Source organism: Thalassophryne amazonica, unplaced genomic scaffold, assembly GCF_902500255.1.
Source record: "Thalassophryne amazonica unplaced genomic scaffold, fThaAma1.1, whole genome shotgun sequence".
NCBI lineage: Eukaryota > Metazoa > Chordata > Actinopteri > Batrachoidiformes > Batrachoididae > Thalassophryne > Thalassophryne amazonica.
Genome location: NW_022986238.1, coordinates 572,857 through 591,851, shown reverse-complemented (window position 1 = coordinate 591,851; position 18,995 = coordinate 572,857). Strand labels below are relative to the sequence as shown.

The window sequence follows — 18,995 nt, the reverse complement described above, 5'->3', positions numbered from 1 at the left end:
TCGGTGAGCCTTTGTACCGTTCGTCATTGGTGTTGCCGGGGTGCGGTGCAGCGGAGACTTACCTCAGTCGGAGGGGTGGGCCGATCTGTTGCCGTTCGCCATTTCGGTAGTTCCACCCCTCCCGAGAGGCTGGGGTATGGTCGAGTTGGGGCACCGGACGTGTTTCCGGTTCTCCGCTGCGCCTTGGGGTTGGAGCTGGGTTAGTTTTTTCCTGTTCCCTTCTCCGGCTTAATGTTTTGAGCCGTTCGCCAAAGTTGAGCCGCCGAGGGGCTCTGGGAGGGACCTGGGGTCTTTCGGGGTGCCGGGGAGGGTAACAGGGTTTATGGTCGTTTTATATCCCCCCGGGGTTGTTTTTGGTAGTCCTCCGGGGGTTGATTTTTGATTTTGTTCTGTTTCCTTCCGGGTTCCACCTCCAGGGTTGATGGGACGGTCCTCTGGCGGGGAATTGGCTTGGGGCCAACTAGCCAAGTGTGACCGGGTCTGGGGTTCCGGGGTTGTGGGGAGGGTACCTCCTGGGTTTGATGGTACGGTCCTCTGGGGGGCGCCGTTTGCTCCATGTACACCTGGGGACCTTTGTGGGATTATGGTTCTGGCTGTTCCTCCTGGAACTGGCGATGAAGGCCTTCTGGGGGGGGTTGTGCTCTGCAGGTCGTTCTGGGGGGGTTGTTTGTTATTTTTCTTTTATGCATTTATGTTTGTATTGTGTTTGTGGGGCTGTGTTGGGTTTTTGCGTTTGGGTGTTTTTCTTTTCTTCCCGGGGTTTGATGGGACGGTCCCCTGGGGAGGTTTTGGGTGGGTTTTATGTTTTTTTCTGTGTGTTGAATTGTACTGGGGAATGTTTTGGGGCTTTTGTTGATGCCAGCCGGCCTTCCAGCTGCGGTGCCTGTCCTGCTGTCTGTGGTGGCCCTTAGGAGCGTGGTGCTGTCTGCTTCTTGACGAGGACCCCGGAGGGAGGGGCTGTTCTCGGGCCTGGTCTGCTCGGTCGCCGGGAGGCTTCCCGTTGATGGGGGGGTACTGTTGTGTGTTGGGGGGTGTGGCTGGATATTTTGGTGTTCTTTTCTTTTCTTTGCTCTTCAGGTGGCATGGAAACTGATTTGTCTGTGGAGAAGGTGCTGGCTGAAGAGTCCTCACCCTCATCAACATCATGTGCAGCACCTGTGAATGGTGCTCACATGCAACCTTAAAGACTTTCAGCTGAAGCAGATAATTGGATGGCGTTCTGCATTTAAGTCATGTGTGATTCAAGCAGAACTGCCGGGAACTCGACCTTGTGATGTCCGTTTGTGAGACGCTGAGGACCGCGCCTGGGTTTGACACATCGAGCCCGTGAAGCAAGGAAGGGTGAGGACACTTGCTGTCAGCACACATTAAAGGTGATTAAGTGTTTGACTAATTGTTGATAGTAACTTGGTGTTTTGTTACGCAGTATACTGGAATTGTGATGAGAATTGTGCAGTTTGCTTCTCACTGCTGTGGCGTGCGGATAAGTGATCCTCCACTTGTTGTGAGAAGCTGCTCATTTGCATAAAGTAAAAAAATACAGACCTGAATGTGTTGCTGATAGCGTGTGTCTTTTGAAAGATATTGTTGTAACTGCTGACTTACCTCACCTCTTCTTTGCTTCACAGAGAGTCAGTTTGTCGTGTCCACCTGGGGGGTGTTTGTCTGGTGGTAGTGGGTCCAGGAACGCTGGGCTTCTATCCTTTTGGGCGCTTAAGAGCGTGCCAACAGTCACTCTACCAGAAGGACGTTCTTTTAGTTTTGTACACATTATTATGCACAGGTGAAAAATAAATTGTTTCTGTTGTTGGAACCGCTTTCTGGTTATTTTTAGCGCTGGGTTCTGTCTGACGCAGGTCCGCTCCTCAACTCGCGACGACACATAACATCATCCATGTAATTTTAATGGATTTACAATTATATTATGTAGTTACACTGAACTTATTAATAAACTCACGCACCCACACACACTTTTAATATGTAGATGATCGGCATGTGAATGAGATATGTTCAAACATCTTCAAGCTGTGTAATAATTCATGGAGGGTGGGGTGCATTTGTTTGTTTTTTTATTTCTCCTCCCCTTTTTGTGACAACCAGTCACAGCTCTTAGAGGACTGTGTCATACCTAGCAATGGGGTCAACCCCGCCTCCTCACAAAGCTAGGAGTTTCTGTCCCCTCCTTGCTGTGACTTGCTCACAGACACCTGCTGGTTCACTCTTAGGCTGGAGAGGTTCTCCCCAGACAATGGAACAATTGCGCCGTGCCATCGTACTGCCATCTAGCACTGCTGTAGTGTAGTGTCATCTCATGATGCTTTAGCGGGAGACTTGGTGGGAATCTAATGGCACCCAAATCTGCTTTTACTGGAAATTTCACATAAACAGTTTCAGCGCTTTATTCTATCCTGTTTACATCCAGATGACACAAACCATGACAAAACCAGATCTCTGCATTTTTTGTTTTGTGTTGATGGGGATGCAGCGATCGCTGGGCCATCTGGGGAGGAGGCACGCCGGCGCCGAGCATCACGGAGGCAGGTGCACAGCCGACTCGATCAACGCTGTCTGCTGTGGGATCGATCAGATTAGAGGCTAAAAACGATACTGCAGCCTCTGTGACAGTGAACAGGCTTTAATGAAGAAAACGGCAGAACGGAATTTAAAATTCTTCAGGTACCAAGACACACTTTGAGATTTTGGTGCTGGACAGCTGCGTGCATAATTTCCATTCTGTTTTAAAGGACATGTCGCACTGAAATCAGAACATTTCAGAGTGTTTCCAACAGAGTTTCTTAGAGGAAACCATGCACTTGAATGAAAAAAAACGGAACCACAGATAAATTACAAAGTTTATATAAGCCTGCTGTGGTGTTATGATGACTCATTTTTTTTAAGTGATAACTGTTAATTTTGATGCAGTCACGGTAAAAGGAGCCGCTTTCCACTGTGCAAAAACGTTACAGAACAGTCTCACGTCAAGACAGACACTCAAAGTAAAATAAAAAATAAACCCTACCAGCTCCACTGAGAAGAATTAAAAAAAAACCTGAACAGTCATCCACTTGTGATTTCCAAAGTCCGCTCCACCAGAGGAGTCCCCACGAACGGATCGTGTGTGATCGCCAGCTGGTTTTGCAGAGCTCCTCACAAAGTTCGCTCACAGTTAGATAGAAAGTCCATTTTCTTCTGAAAATAACGTATTCCGACTTTTTCCCAGTGTAAAAAAAAAAATCCATCTGCGTGTCCAGCTTGTAAAGAAACAGCGTCATGGAGACACTCCGCGTGCACGCTCACAGTGGGACTAAATTAGTGTCCAGCGACACAAACAGCAGGGTCACCACGCGTTAGAATTCAAAATCTGACAGACTCTGAAAAAATTAAGTGTTTTTAGGTCAAGTGTGTCTCCTCCTGTCTCTGTACCACCTCTGTAAATCCTTTACTTTCAAATTAAAGCTCACAAGTTTTGTTATCAGATGAAGCAGTGTTCGTTTCTTCACTGTCAGCCTGATGTTTCTGCTTTTCCTAAAATGTGCATCACACTCTGAGAAATGCCGACAAATGGAGAGTAAGAGTGGAAGCGTTGCGCGTGGTGATAGTTCCCAACAGCACCACTACACTAAAAATTTCTGAGGAGAACCTTGGAATATATTTAGTTTATATATGTATTTATATATGTTTATATATAAGCATTTATTTCCTCTAGGCTGGACTATTGTAATTCATTATTATCAGGTTGTCCTAAAAGTTCCCTGAAAAGCCTTCAGTTAATTCAAAATGCTGCACCTAGAGTACTGACGGGGACTAGAAGGAGAGAGCATATCTCACCCATATTTGCCTCTCTTCATTGGCTTCCTGTTAATTCTAGAATAGAATTAAAAATTCTTCTTCTTACTTATAAGGTTTTGAATAATCAGGTCCCTTCTTATCTTAGGGACCTCGTAGTACCATATCACCCCAATAGAGCGCTTCGCTCTCAGACTGCAGGCTTACTTGTAGTTCCTAGGGTTTGTAAGAGTAGAATGGGAGGCAGAGCCTTCAGCTTTCAGGCTCCTCTCCTGTGGAACCAGCTCCCAATTCAGATCAGGGAGACAGACACCCTCTCTACTTTTAAGATTAGGCTTAAAACTTTCCTTTTTGCTAAAGCTTATAGTTAGGGCTGGATCAGGTGACCCTGAACCATCCCTTAGTTATGCTGCTATAGACGTAGACTGCTGGGGGGTTCCCATGATGCACTGTTTCTTTCTCTTTTTGCTCTGTATGCACCACTCTGCATTTAATCATTAGTGATTGATCTCTGCTCCCCTCCACAGCATGTCTTTTTCCTGGTTCTCTCCCTCAGCCCCAACCAGTCCCAGCAGAAGACTGCCCCTCCCTGAGCCTGGTTCTGCTGGAGGTTTCTTCCTGTTAAAAGGGAGTTTTTCCTTCCCACTGTTGCCAAGTGCTTGCTCACAGGGGGTCGTTTTGACCGTTGGGGTTTTTCCGTAATTATTGTATGGCCTTGCCTTACAATATAAAGCGCCTTGGGGCAACTGTTTGTTGTGATTTGGCGCTATATAAATAAAATTGATTTGATATGTATGTATATCTAAGTTACATTTTTCCCGTATCCAGGTATCACAGTGTTGTGATGACCTGTATCTCAGGCGTCATTGTGTTACTACGGTGGGTGGGAAAGTCAGTTCATTCCTGATGAGGTCAACCACAAACATTATTCCTGCACCATCAAGCCGGCAGCGTGTTACTGACTCACTGTCGTCCTACATACGGAGAATGTCTCTGCTTCCTCTCCATCTTTCTGCCGTCTTCTCTGTTTAAGACATTCTTAGGCTTCTTAAAAGTTCTCCTCCCTCCTCTGAACAGTTTGACACATCTCTTAAGGCTGAAGGTGCTTTGTGAATAACTTTTATCTTACCAAGGGAAAATTCTAAGAAAGATTTTTTTCTTAGAATGACGTCACTGGGAGCTACTTTTAGCCTGAGGATGGTTCCTGGATATGGGCCCTGGTTCTTTTATAGAAACAAGTCATGTTTCTCCCTCAGAGCTCGGAAGCATCTGATAAATGCTACTTGATTATGGTGATGTTGTGTATTTGTGTGCTTCAAACATTTGTTTACACTCCTTGTCCCCAGTGTATCATTGTGCTCTTAGATTTATTACTGGTAGTAGTCGCCTTACCCACCACTGTGAACTTTATGCCAAAGCTGGCATGCCCTAGCTTTATGTAAAAGCTAGTGAGAAACAAACACGTCTAAAAGTGAAAACGCAGTTTTTGGAGCCTAATAACACCTTTGAACTTACTTTGCGGACGTTAGCATGGTGATGACGATAACTTTGACAGATTTTTTTTGGTTGGGACTGTTTACACAGAGACTGCTACCTGCTGCTTTGGACTTGAACTAACAGTCTTTTTCAAGACTTTTTTACTTTTTTACCTTTTTTTTTTTTTTTTTACTTTTTTACTGTGCTCCAACGCCTAAGGAAGACCTCTAACGGTCGAAACATCGCGACGGAGCACTTTTATCAGCTAACTTTCATTAGCGTTGGCAAGCTAACTATTTTATTTTAGCACCGTTGTTGTGCGTTGCCTGTGCTGCTTCATGGCCTGTTTGGTGCCTTGATTGGGGCACTCCTTCTGCTGAATCACCTCTGGATTATTTGCACATTATTCACTTTGTGTGTTTTTGGGAATCCGCTAGCTTAGTGCAGCTACTAGCTCTTAGCCGGTTTAGCATGGCGGCTTCTCCTGTCTCTCCCGTACTTTTTTGCTCTGGGTGTGAAATGTTTAGTTATTCCTCGGCCTCCTTTAGCAGTAACGGTACTTGTAATAAGTGCAGCTTATTCGTAGCTTTGGAGGCCAGGCTGGGCGAATTGGAGGCTCGGCTCCGCACCGTGGAAAATTCTACAGCTAGCCAGGCCCCTGTAGTCGGTGCGGACCAAGGTAGCTTAGCCGCCGTTAGTTCCCCCCTGGCAGATCCCGGGCAGTCGGGAAAGCAGGCTGACTGGGTGACTGTGAGGAGGAAGCGTAGCCCTAAACAGAAGCCCCGTGTACACCGTCAACCCGTTCACATCTCTAACCGTTTTTCCCCACTCGACGATACACTCGCCGAGGATCAAACTCTGGTTATTGGCGACTCTGTTTTGAGAAATGTGAAGTTAGCGACACCAGCAACCATTGTCAATTGTCTTCCGGGGGCCAGAGCAGGCGACATCGAAGGACATTTGAAATTGCTGGCTAAGGCTAAGCGTAAATTTGGTAAGATTGTAATTCACGTCGGCAGTAATGACACTCGGTTACGCCAATCGGAGGTCACTAAAATTAACATTAAATCGGTGTGTAACTTTGCAAAAACAATGTCGGACTCTGTTGTTTTCTCTGGGCCCCTCCCCAATCAGACCGGGAGTGACATGTTTAGCCGCATGTTCTCCTTGAATTGCTGGCTGTCTGAGTGGTGTCCAAAAAATGAGGTGGGCTTCATTGATAATTGGCAAAGCTTCTGGGGAAAACCTGGTCTTGTTAGGAGAGACGGCATCCATCCCACTTTAGAGGGAGCAGCTCTCATTTCTAGAAATCTGGCCAATTTTCTTGGATCCTCCAAACTGTGACTGTCTAGCGTTGGGACCAGGAGGCAGAGCTGTGGTCTTATACACCTCTCTGCAGCTTCTCTCCCCCTGCCATCCCCTCATTACCCCATCCCCGTAGAGACGGTGCCTGCTCCCAGACCACCAATAACCAGCAAAAATCTATTTAAGCATAAAAATTCAAAAAGAAAAAATAATATAGCACCTTCAATTGCACCACAGACTAAAACAGTTAAATGTGGTTTATTAAACATTAGGTCTCTCTCTTCTAAGTCCCTGTTGGTAAATGATATAATAATTGATCAACGTATTGATTTATTCTGCCTAACAGAAACCTGGTTACAGCAGGATGAATATGTTAGTTTAAATGAGTCAACACCCCCGAGTCACACTAACTGTCAGAATGCTCGTAGCACGGGCCGGGGTGGAGGATTAGCAGCAATCTTCCATTCCAGCCTATTAATTAATCAAAAACCTAGACAGAGCTTTAATTCATTTGAAAGCTTGTCTCTTAGTCTTGTCCATCCAAATTGGAAGTCCCAAAAACCAGTTTTATTTGTTATTATCTATCGTCCACCTGGTCGTTACTGTGAGTTTCTCTGTGAATTTTCAGACCTTTTGTCTGACTTAGTGCTTAGCTCAGATAAGATAATTATAGTGGGCGATTTTAACATCCACACAGATGCTGAGAATGACAGCCTCAACACTGCATTTAATCTATTGTTGGACTCTATCGGCTTTGCTCAAAAAGTAAATGAGTCCACCCACCACTTTAATCATATTTTAGATCTTGTTCTGACTTATGGTATGGAAATAGAAGACTTAACAGTATTCCCTGAAAACTCCCTTCTGTCTGATCATTTCTTAATAACATTTACATTTACTCTGATGGACTACCCAGCAGTGGGGAATAAGTTTCATTACACTAGAAGTCTTTCAGAAAGCGCTGTAACTAGGTTTAAGGATATGATTCCTTCTTTATGTTCTCTAATGTCATATACCAACACAGAGCAGAGTAGCTACCTAAACTCTGTAAGGGAGTTAGAGTATCTCGTCAATAGTTTTACATCCTCATTGAAGACAACTTTGGATGCTGTAGCTCCTCTGAAAAAGAGAGCTTTAAATCAGAAGTGTCTGACTCCGTGGTATAACTCACAAACTCGTAGCTTAAAGCAGATAACCCGTAAGTTGGAGAGGAAATGGCATCTCACTAATTTATAAGATCTTCACTTAGCCTGGAAAAAGAGTTTGTTGCTCTATAAAAAAGCCCTCCGTAAAGCTAGGACATCTTTCTACTCATCACTAATTGAAGAAAATAAGAACAACCCCAGGTTTCTTTTCAGCACTGTAGCCAGGCTGACAAAGAGTCAGAGCTCTATTGAGCTGAGTATTCCATTAACTTTAACTAGTAATGACTTCATGACTTTCTTTGCTAACAAAATTTTGACTATTAGAGAAAAAATTACTCATAACCATCCCAAAGATGTATCGTTATCTTTGGCTGCTTTCAGTGATGCCGGTATTTGGTTAGACTCTTTCTCTCCGATTGTTCTGTCTGAGTTATTTTCATTAGTTACTTCATCCAAACCATCAACATGTTTATTAGACCCCATTCCTGCCAGGCTGCTCAAGGAAGTCCTACCATTATTTAATGCTTCAATCTTAAATATGATCAATCTATCTTTGTTAGTTGGTTATGTACCACAGGCCTTTAAGGTGGCAGTAATTAAACCATTACTTAAAAAGCCATCACTTGACCCAGCTATCTTAGCTAATTATAGGCCAATCTCCAACCTTCCTTTTCTCTCAAAGATTCTTGAGAGGGTAGTTGTAAAACAGCTAACTGATCACCTGCAGAGGAATGGTCTATTTGAAGAGTTTCAGTCAGGTTTTAGAATTCATCATAGTACAGAAACAGCATTAGTGAAGGTTACAAATGATCTTCTTATGGCTTCGGACAGTGGACTTATCTCTATGCTTGTTCTGTTGGACCTCAGTGCTGCTTTTGATACTGTTGACCATAAAATTTTATTACAGAGATTAGAGCATGTCATAGGTATTAAGGGCACTGCGCTGCGGTGGTTTGAATCATATTTGTCTAATAGATTACAGTTTGTTCATGTAAATGGGGAATCTTCTTCACAGACTGAAGTTAATTATGGAGTTCCACAAGGTTCTGTGCTAGGACCAATTTTGTTCACTTTGTACATGCTTCCCTTGGGCAGTATTATTAGACGGTATTGCTTAAATTTTCATTGTTACGCAGATGATACCCAGCTTTATCTATCCATGAAGCCAGAGGATACACACCAATTAGCTAAACTGCAGGATTGTCTTACAGACATAAAGACATGGATGACCTCTAATTTCCTGCTTTTAAACTCAGATAAAACTGAAGTTATTGTACTTGGCCCCACAAATCTTAGAAGCATGGTGTCTAACCAGATCGTTACTCTGGATGGCATTTCCCTGATCTCTAGTAATACTGTGAGAAATCTTGGAGTCATTTTTGATCAGGATATGTCATTCAAAGCTACATATTAAACAAATATGTAGGACTGCCTTTTTGCATTTACGCAATATCTCTAAAATCAGAAAGGTCTTGTCTCAGAGTGATGCTGAAAAACGAATTCATGCATTTATTTCCTCTAGGCTGGACTATTGTAATTCATTATTATCAGGTTGTCCTAAAAGTTCCCTAAAAAGCCTTCAGTTGGTTCAGAATGCTGCAGCTAGAGTACTGACGGGGACTAGCAGGAGAGAGCATATCTCACCCGTGTTGGCCTCTCTTCATTGGCTTCCTGTTAATTCTAGAATAGAATTTAAAATTCTTCTTCTTACTTATAAGGTTTTGAATAATCAGGTCCCATCTTATCTTAGGGACCTCGTAGTACCATATTACCCCATTAGAGCGCTTCGCTCTCAGACTGCGGGCTTACTTGTGGTTCCTAGGGTTTGTAAGAGTAGAATGGGAGGCAGAGCCTTCAGCTTTCAGGCTCCTCTCCTGTGGAACCAGCTCCCAATTCAGATCAGGGAGACAGATACCCTCTCTACTTTTAAGATTAGGCTTAAAACTTTCCTTTTCGCTAAGGCTTATAGTTAGGGCTGGATCGGGTGACCCTGGACCATCCCTTGGTTATGTTGCTTTAGACGTAGACTGTGGGGGGTTCCCATGATGCACTGTTTCTTTCTCTTTTTGCTCCGTATGCATCACTCTGCATTTAATCATTAGTGATCGATCTCTGCCCCCCTTCTCGGCATGTCTTTTTCCTGGTTCTTTCCCTCAGCCCCAACCAGTCTCAGCAGAAGACTGCCCCTCCCTGAGCCTGGTTCTGCTGGAGGTTTCTTCCTGTTAAAAGGGAGTTTTTCCTTCCCACTGTGGCCAAGTGCTTGCTCATAGGGGGTCGTTTTGACCGTTGGGGTTTTTCATAATTATTGTATGGCCTTGCCTTACAATGTGGAGCGCCTTGGGGCAACTGTTTGTTGTGATTTGGCGCTATATAAGAAAAAAAGTTGATTGATTGATTGATGCCCTCTTTGGCAGTCAGGCAACACACGCATTGGATGTCTTTGGTGTATGAGGCTCTAATTGGGCGAGTTCCTACGTACTTGTCTACTTTTTTGCGGAGAACTGTAAGCTGCAATGCCTTACATTCGAATGACATTTTGAATTTTTGTGTTCCCTGTGTGCGAACAGAAAGGGGAAAGAACGCATTCAGTTTTGCTTGCTGGAATATCCTTCCATCTGAAATGAAACTGTCCTAATCCTGCTCCTTTCACAACTTTGTTTTAGGTATCGAGTCGAGTACGAGTCCTTGTGTAAAGTCGAGGCGGAGCAACACGACTTCATCAACCACTTCATTCAGCAGAAGTGACGACGTCCAGCAGGAAAAATCTCAGAGCTCCAAATGTGCCTTTTGCAAAATACAGTAGTGTTCAGAATAATAGTAGTGCTATGTGAGTAAAAAAATTAATCCAGGTTTTGAGTATATTTCTTATTGTTACATGGGAAACAAGGTACCAGTAGATTCAGTAGATTCTCACAAATCCAACAAGACCAAGCATTCATGATATGCACACTGTTAAGGCTATGAAATTGGGCTATTAGTAAAAAAAGAAGTAGAAAAGGGGGTGTTCACAATAATAGTAGCAATTAGTTGTATAACCACAGTTTTTCATGATTTCTTCACATCTGCGAGGCATTACTTTTGTTGGTTTGGAACCAAGATTTCGCTGGTTTACTAGATTGCTTGGGGTCATTGTCTTGTTGAAACACCCATTTCAAGGGCATGTCCTCTTCAGCATAAGGCAACATGACCTCTTCAAGTATTTTGACATATCCAAACTGATCCATGATACCTGGTATGCGATATATACCAGGTATACGAGGTCTATTAGAAAAGTATCCGACCTTATTATTTTTTTCAAAAACCATATGGATTTGAATCACGTGTGATTACATCAGACATGCTTGAACCCTCGTGGGCATGCAAGAGTTTTTTCACGCTTGTCGGTTACGTCATTCGCCTGTGGGCAGTCTTTGAGTGAGGAGTCGCCCACCCTCTCGTCGTTTTTTTCATTGTTTAGGAATGGCTCAGAGACTGCTGCTTTGTTTGATCAAAATTTTTTCAAAACTGTAAGGCACAACTGAGTGGACACCATTTGATAAATACAGCTGGTTTTCGGTAAAAGTTTTAACGGCTGATGAGAGATTTTGGTCTGTTAGTGTCACCGTAAGGACAGCCCATGGCGCCTGACGGCGATCTGCGCTTCGAGGTTCGAGGCGGCAGCGTCTCGCCGTTTCAAGTTGAAAACTTCCACATTTCAGGCTCTGTTGACCCAGGAAGTCGTCAGAGAACAGAGAACTTTCAGAAGAAGTCGACATGAGTTTATTCGGGCATTCCATTGTTAACGGACATTTTGTAATGAAAGAACGTGCGGGCAGAGTCGCATGTCAGGCCGGACCCGACCGCGGGGGGTCGCGACAGGAAAAACACCTCCGTTGGAAACCTTAACGGGCAAGTTGGAACATGCCCAAGCTGTTAAACAATTTCTCAGTTACTCACTTGTTGAAAGCCATCAAAAGCCGCCTGAATTTTACAAATGGTTTTCAACACCCTCTACCAAGAGGCCTTGTGGCCTTGCCTTACAATATAAAGCGCCTTGGGGCAACTGTTTGTTGTGATTTGGCGCTATATAAAAAAAGGTTGATTGATTGATTGAACACGGAGGTGTTTTTCCTGTCACGGCGCGCACGTCTTTCATTACAAAATGTCCTTAAACAGTGGAATGTCCGCATAAAGTCCTCATGCCGGCCTCTTCTGAATCTTCTCTGTTCTCTCACGATGTCCTGGGTGAATTAAGCCTTAAATTAGAATGTTTTCAGGTCGAAACAGTCGCCGACGGCGCCTGGAAGCGCTGCATGACGTCCTGCTCTGTGGGAAGTCCTTACACTGACAGAAACACCCCATAATCTCTCATCAGCCGTTAAACTTTTCACCGAAAACCAGCTTAATTTCTCGAATAGTGTCCACTCGGATATTCCTCACAGGTCCAGAAAAAATTTTGATAAAGCAACGCGCGCCGTCTCGAGCAGCGTGTGAAACAAAGGAATTCAGCCGAGAGGGCGGGACCACATCTCACTCAATCAATCAATCAATCAATTTTTTTTATATAGCGCCAAATCACAACAAACAGTTGCCCCAAGGCGCTTTATATTGTAAGGCAAGGCCATACAATAATTATGTAAAACCCCAACGGTCAAAACGACCCCCTGTGAGCAAGCACTTGGCTACAGTGGGAAGGAAAAACTCCCTTTTAACAGGAAGAAACCTCCAGCAGAACCAGGCTCAGGGAGGGGCAGTCTTCTGCTGGGACTGGTTGGGGCTGAGGGAGAGAACCAGGAAAAAGACATGCTGTGGAGGGGAGCAGAGATCGATCACTAATGATTAAATGCAGAGTGGTGCATACAGAGCAAAAAGAGAAAGAAACAGTGCATCATGGGAACCCCCCAGCAGTCTACGTCTATAGCAGCATAACTAAGGGATGGTTCAGGGTCACCTGATCCAGCCCTAACTATAAGCTTTAGCAAAAAGGAAAGTTTTAAGCCTAATCTTAAAAGTAGAGAGGGTGTCTGTCTCCCTGATCTGAATTGGGAGCTGGTTCCACAGGAGAGGAGCCTGAAAGCTGAAGGCTCTGCCTCCCATTCTACTCTTACAAACCCTAGGAACTACAAGTAAGCCTGCAGTCTGAGAGCGAAGCGCTCTATTGGGGTGATATGGTACTACGAGGTCCCTAAGATAAGATGGGACCTGATTATTCAAAACCTTATAAGTAAGAAGAAGAATTTTAAATTCTATTCTAGAATTAACAGGAAGCCAATGAAGAGAGGCCAATATGGGTGAGATATGCTCTCTCCTTCCAGTCCCCGTCAGTACTCTAGCTGCAGCATTTTGAATTAACTGAAGGCTTTTTAGGGAACTTTTAGGACAACCTGATAATAATGAATTACAATAGTCCAGCCTAGAGGAAATAAATGCATGAATTAGTTTTTCAGCATCACTCTGAGACAAGACCTTTCTAATTTTAGAGATATTGCGTAAATGCAAAAAAGCAGTCCTACATATTTGTTTAATATGCGCTTTGAATGACATATCCTGATCAAAAATGACTCCAAGATTTCTCACAGTATTACTAGAGGTCAGGGTAATGCCATCCAGAGTAAGGATCTGGTTAGACACCATGTTTCTAAGATTTGTGGGGCCAAGTACAATAACTTCAGTTTTATCTGAGTTTAAAAGCAGGAAATTAGAGGTCATCCATGTCTTTATGTCTGTAAGACAATCCTGCAGTTTAGCTAATTGGTGTGTGTCCTCTGGCTTCATGGATAGATAAAGCTGGGTATCATCTGCGTAACAATGAAAATTTAAGCAATACCGTCTAATAATACTGCCTAAGGGAAGCATATATAAAGTGAATAAAATTGGTCCTAGCACAGAACCTTGTGGAACTCCATAATTAACTTTAGTCTGTGAAGAAGATTCCCCATTTACATGAACAAATTGTAATCTATTAGACAAATATGATTCAAACCACCGCAGCGCAGTGCCTTTAATACCTATGGCATGCTCTAATCTCTGTAATAAAATTTTATGGTCAACAGTATCAAAAGCAGCACTGAGGTCTAACAGAACAAGCACAGAGATGAGTCCACTGTCCGAGGCCATAAGAAGATCATTTGTAACCTTCACTAATGCTGTTTCTGTACTATGATGAATTCTAAAACCTGACTGAAACTCTTCAAATAGACCATTCCTCTGCAGATGATCAGTTAGCTGTTTTACAACTACCCTTTCAAGAATTTTTGAGAGAAAAGGAAGGTTGGAGATTGGCCTATAATTAGCTAAGATAGCTGGGTCAAGTGATGGCTTTTTAAGTAATGGTTTAATTACTGCCACCTTAAAAGCCTGTGGTACATAGCCAACTAACAAAGATAGATTGATCATATTTAAGATCGAAGCATTAAATAATGGTAGGGCTTCCTTGAGCAGCCTGGTAGGAATGGGGTCTAATAAACATGTTGATGGTTTGGATGAAGTAACTAATGAAAATAACTCAGACAGAACAATCGGAGAGAAAGAGTCTAACCAAATACCGGCATCACTGAAAGCAGCCAAAGATAACGATACGTCTTTGGGATGGTTATGAGTAATTTTTTCTCTAATAGTTAAAATTTTGTTGGCAAAGAAAGTCATGAAGTCATTACTAGTTAAAGTTAATGGAATACTCAGCTCAATAGAGCTCTGACTCTTTGTCAGCCTGGCTACAGTGCTGAAAAGAAACCTGGGGTTGTTCTTATTTTCTTCAATTAGTGATGAGTAGAAAGATGTCCTAGCTTTACGGAGGGCTTTTTTATAGAGCAACAGACTCTTTTTCCAGGCTAAGTGAAGATCTTCTAAATTAGTGAGACGCCATTTCCTCTCCAACTTACGGGTTATCTGCTTTAAGCTACGAGTTTGTGAGTTATACCACGGAGTCAGACACTTCTGATTTAAAGCTCTCTTTTTCAGAGGAGCTACAGCATCCAAAGTTGTCTTCAATGAGGATGTAAAACTATTGACGAGATACTCTATCTCCCTTACAGAGTTTAGGTAGCTACTCTGCACTGTGTTGTTATGGCATTAGAGAACATAAAGAAGGAATCATATCCTTAAACCTAGTTACAGCGCTTTCTGAAAGACTTCTAGTGTAATGAAACTTATTCCCTACTGCTGGGTAGTCCATCAGAGTAAATGTAAATGTTATTAAGAAATGATCAGACAGAAGGGAGTTTTCAGGGAATACTGTTAAGTCTTCTATTTCCATACCATAAGTCAGAACAAGATCTAAGATATGATTAAAGTGGTGGGTGGACTCATTTACTTTTTGAGCAAAGCCAATAGAGTCTAATAATAGATTAAATGCAGTGTTGAGGCTGTCATTCTCAGCATCTGTGTGGATGTTAAAATCGCCCACTATAATTATCTTATCTGAGCTAAGCACTAAGTCAGACAAAAGGTCTGAAAATTCACAGAGAAACTCACAGTAACGACCAGGTGGACGATAGATAATAACAAATAAAACTGTTTTTTGGGACTTCCAATTTGGATGGACAAGACTAAGAGACAAGCTTTCAAATGAATTAAAGCTCTGTCTGGGTTTTTGATTAATTAATAAGCTGGAATGGAAGATTGCTGCTAATCCTCCGCCCCGGCCCGTGCTACGAGCATTCTGACAGTTAGTGTGACTCGGGGGTGTTGACTCATTTAAACTAACAAATTCATCCTGCTGTAACCAGGTTTCTGTTAGGCAGAATAAATCAATATGTTGATCAATTATTATATAATTTACCAACAGGGACTTAGAAGAGAGAGACCTAATGTTTAATAGACCACATTTAACTGTTTTAGTCTGTGGTGCAGTTGAAGGTGCTATATTATTTTTTCTTTTTGAATTTTTATGCTTAAATAGATTTTTGCTGGTTATTGATAGTCTGGGAGCAGGCACCGTCTCTACGGGGATGGGGTAATGAGGGGATGGCAGGGGGAGAGAAGCTGCAGAGAGGTGTGTAAGACTACAACTCTGCTTCCTGGTCCCAACCCTGGATAGTCACGGTTTGGAGGATTTAAGAAAATTGGCCAGATTTCTAGAAATGAGAGCCGCTCCATCCAAAGTGGGATGGATGCCGTCTCTCCTAACAAGACCAGGTTTTCCCCAGAAGCTTTGCCAATTATCTATGAAGCCCACCTCATTTTTTGGACACCACTCAGACATCCAGCAATTCAAGGAGAACATGCGGCTAAACATGTCACTCCCGGTCCGATTGGAGAGGGGCCCAGAGAAAACTACAGAGTCCGACATTGTTTTTGCAAAGTTACACACCGATTTAATGTTAATTTTAGTGACCTCCGATTGGCGTAACCGGGTGTCATTACTGCCGACGTGAATTACAACCTTACCAAATTTACGCTTAGCCTTAGCCAGCAGTTTCAAATTTCCTTCAATGTCGCCTGCTCTGGCCCCCGGAAGACAATTGACTATGGTTGCTGGTGTCGCTAACTTCACATTTCTCAAAACAGAGTCGCCAATAACCAGAGTTTGATCCTCGGCGGGTGTGTCGTCGAGTGGGGAAAAACGGTTAGAGATGTGAACGGGTTGGCGGTGTACACGGGGCTTCTGTTTAGGGCTACGCTTCCTCCTCACAGTCACCCAGTCAGCCTGCTTTCCCGGCTGCTCGGGATCTGCCAGGGGGGAACTAACGGCGGCTAAGCTACCTTGGTCCGCACCAACTACAGGGGCCTGGCTAACTGTAGAATTTTCCACGGTGCGGAGCCGAGTCTCCAATTCGCCCAGCCTGGCCTCCAAAGCTACGAATAAGCTACACTTATTACAAGTACCGTTACTGCTAAAGGAGGCCGAGGAATAACTAAACATTTCACACCCAGAGCAGAAAAGTGCGGGAGAGACAGGAGAAGCCGCCATGCTAAATCGGCTAAGAGCTAGTAGCTACGCTAAGCTAGCGGATTCCTAAAAACACGCAAAGTGAATAATGTGTAAATAATTTAGAGGTGATTCAGCAGAAGGAGTGCTTTAGTTAAGGCACGTAAAGATTACACTGGGAAACAAATCGTAATCTAGATAACTAGATCAATCTAACTGCGCAGATTAAACAGCTAACAGATACAGAAAAACACCGCTGTGCTCCGGAACAGGAAGTGATACAATACCGCAGTGAGAGCCAACCACCAGTAGAGTTATCAAGGCCTGCCCACAGGGAAATGACGTCACCAACACGCGTGAAAAAACTCACGCATGCGCACGAGGGTTCAAGCATGATTGGTGTAATCGCACGTCATTCAAATCCATATAGTTTTTTTTTAAATAAAAAGGTAGGATTCTTTTCTAATAGACCTCGTATATCGCATTCACAGACTAAGGTTAATTATGGAGTTCCACAAGGTTCTGTGCTAGGACCGATTTTATTCACTTTATACATGCTTCCCTTAGGCAGTATTATTAGAAAGTATTGCTTAAATTTTCATTGTTACGCAGATGATACCCAGCTTTATCTATCCATGAAGCCAGAGGACACACACCAATTAGTTAAACTGCAGGATTGTCTTACAGACATAAAGACATGGATGACCTCTAATTTCCTGCTTTTAAATTCAGATAAAACTGAAGTTAATGTACTTGGCCCCACAAATCTTAGAAACATGGTGTCTAACCAGATCCTTACTCTGGATGGCATTACCCTGACCTCTAGTAATACTGTGAGAAATCTTGGAGTCATTTTTGATCAGGATATGTCATTCAATGCGCATATTAAACAAATATGTAGGACTGCTTTTTTGCATTTGTGCAATATCTCTAAAATTAGAAAGGTCTTGTCTCAGAGTGATGCTGAACAACTAATTCATGCATTTATTTCCTCTAGGCTGGACTATTGTAATTCATTATTATCAGGTTGTCCTAAAAGTTCCCTGAAAAGCCTTCAGTTAATTCAAAATGCTGCAGCTAGAGTACTAACGGGGACTAGAAGGAGAGATCATATCTCACCCATATTGGCCTCTCTTCATTGGCTTCCTGTTAATTCTAGAATAGAATTTAAAATTCTTCTTCTTACTTATAAGGTTTTGAATAATCAGGTCCCATCTTATCTTAGGGACCTCATAGTACCATATCACCCCAATAGAGCGCTTCGCTCTCAGACTGCAGGCTTACTTGTAGTTCCTAGGGTTTGTAAGAGTAGAATGGGAGCCATCAGGAGAGGGACAGCTGCCCTGTCATTAGGAGGGTGCTAACTAGAGCACAATAGGTGCTAATTAGAGCTATTGTTTAGTCACTAGCCTATAGCAGTCTGCCTCTCGGTAGGAGGGGTCTGGTTAGGTTTAAAACTCCAGCTTTTGTACCTTCTTGATTATTATTCTCTACAAGAGTCAAGACAGAAGTCAGACCACCAGAGCAAGAATTTTAGCTGAGGATTCAAGCTTCTCTACTATAGTAGAATGGGAGGCAGAGCCTTCAGCTTTCAGGCTCCTCTCCTGTGGAACCAGCTCCCAATTCGGATCAGGAAGACACACCCTCTCTACTTTTAAGATTAGGCTTAAAACTTTCGTTTTTGCTAAAGCTTATAGTTAGGGCTGGATCAGGTGACCCTGAACCATCCCTTAGTTATGCTGCTATAGACTTAGACTGCTGGGGGGTTCCCATGATGCACTGAGTGTTTCTTTCTCTTTTTGCTCTGTATGCACCACTCTGCATTTAATCATTAGTGACTGATCTCTGCTGTCTTCCACAGCATGTCTTTTTCCTGATTCTCTCCCCTCAGCCCCAACCATTCCCAGCAGAAGACTGCCCCTCCCTGAGCCTGGTTCTGCTGGAGGTTTCTTCCTGTTAAAAGGGGAGTTGTTCCAAGTGCTTGCTCACGGTGTCGTTTTGACCATTGGGGTTTTTCTGTAATTATTGTATGGCTTTGCCTTACAATATAAAGCGCCTTGGGGCGACTGGTTGTTGTGATTTGGCGCTATATAAATAAAATTGATTTGATTTGATTTATATAGGCCCAACACCATAGTAGGAGAAACATGCCCATATCATGATGCTTGCACCACCATTCTTCACTGTCTTCACTGTGAACTGTGGCTTGAATTCAGAGTTTGGGGGTCATCTCACAAACTGTCTGTGGCCCTTGGACCCAAAAAGAACAATTTTACTCTCATCAGTCCACAAAATATTCCTCCATTTCTCTTTAGGCCAGTTGATGTGTTCTTTGGCAAATTGTAACCTCTTCTGCACATGTCTTTTATTTAACAGAGGGACTTTGCGGGGGATTCTTGCCAATAAATTAGCTTCACACAGGCGTCTTCTAACTG

General features: G+C 43.2%; 1 protein-coding gene across 3 annotated transcripts in view; it reads left to right on the top strand.

The window, feature by feature from the left end:
* ift20 (intraflagellar transport 20 homolog (Chlamydomonas)) overlaps positions 1-10,527 on the top strand; it is a 35,619-nt gene extending 25,092 nt beyond the window's left edge. For all 3 annotated transcript variants that reach the window (XM_034165281.1, XM_034165280.1, XM_034165279.1), the window contains one exon: positions 10,376-10,527. In XM_034165281.1, the coding sequence (XP_034021172.1) occupies positions 10,376-10,457 (82 nt within the window). In that variant the 3' untranslated portion in view covers positions 10,458-10,527. The remainder of the gene's footprint in view (positions 1-10,375) is intronic.
* The last annotated feature ends 8,468 nt before the right edge of the window (positions 10,528-18,995 follow it).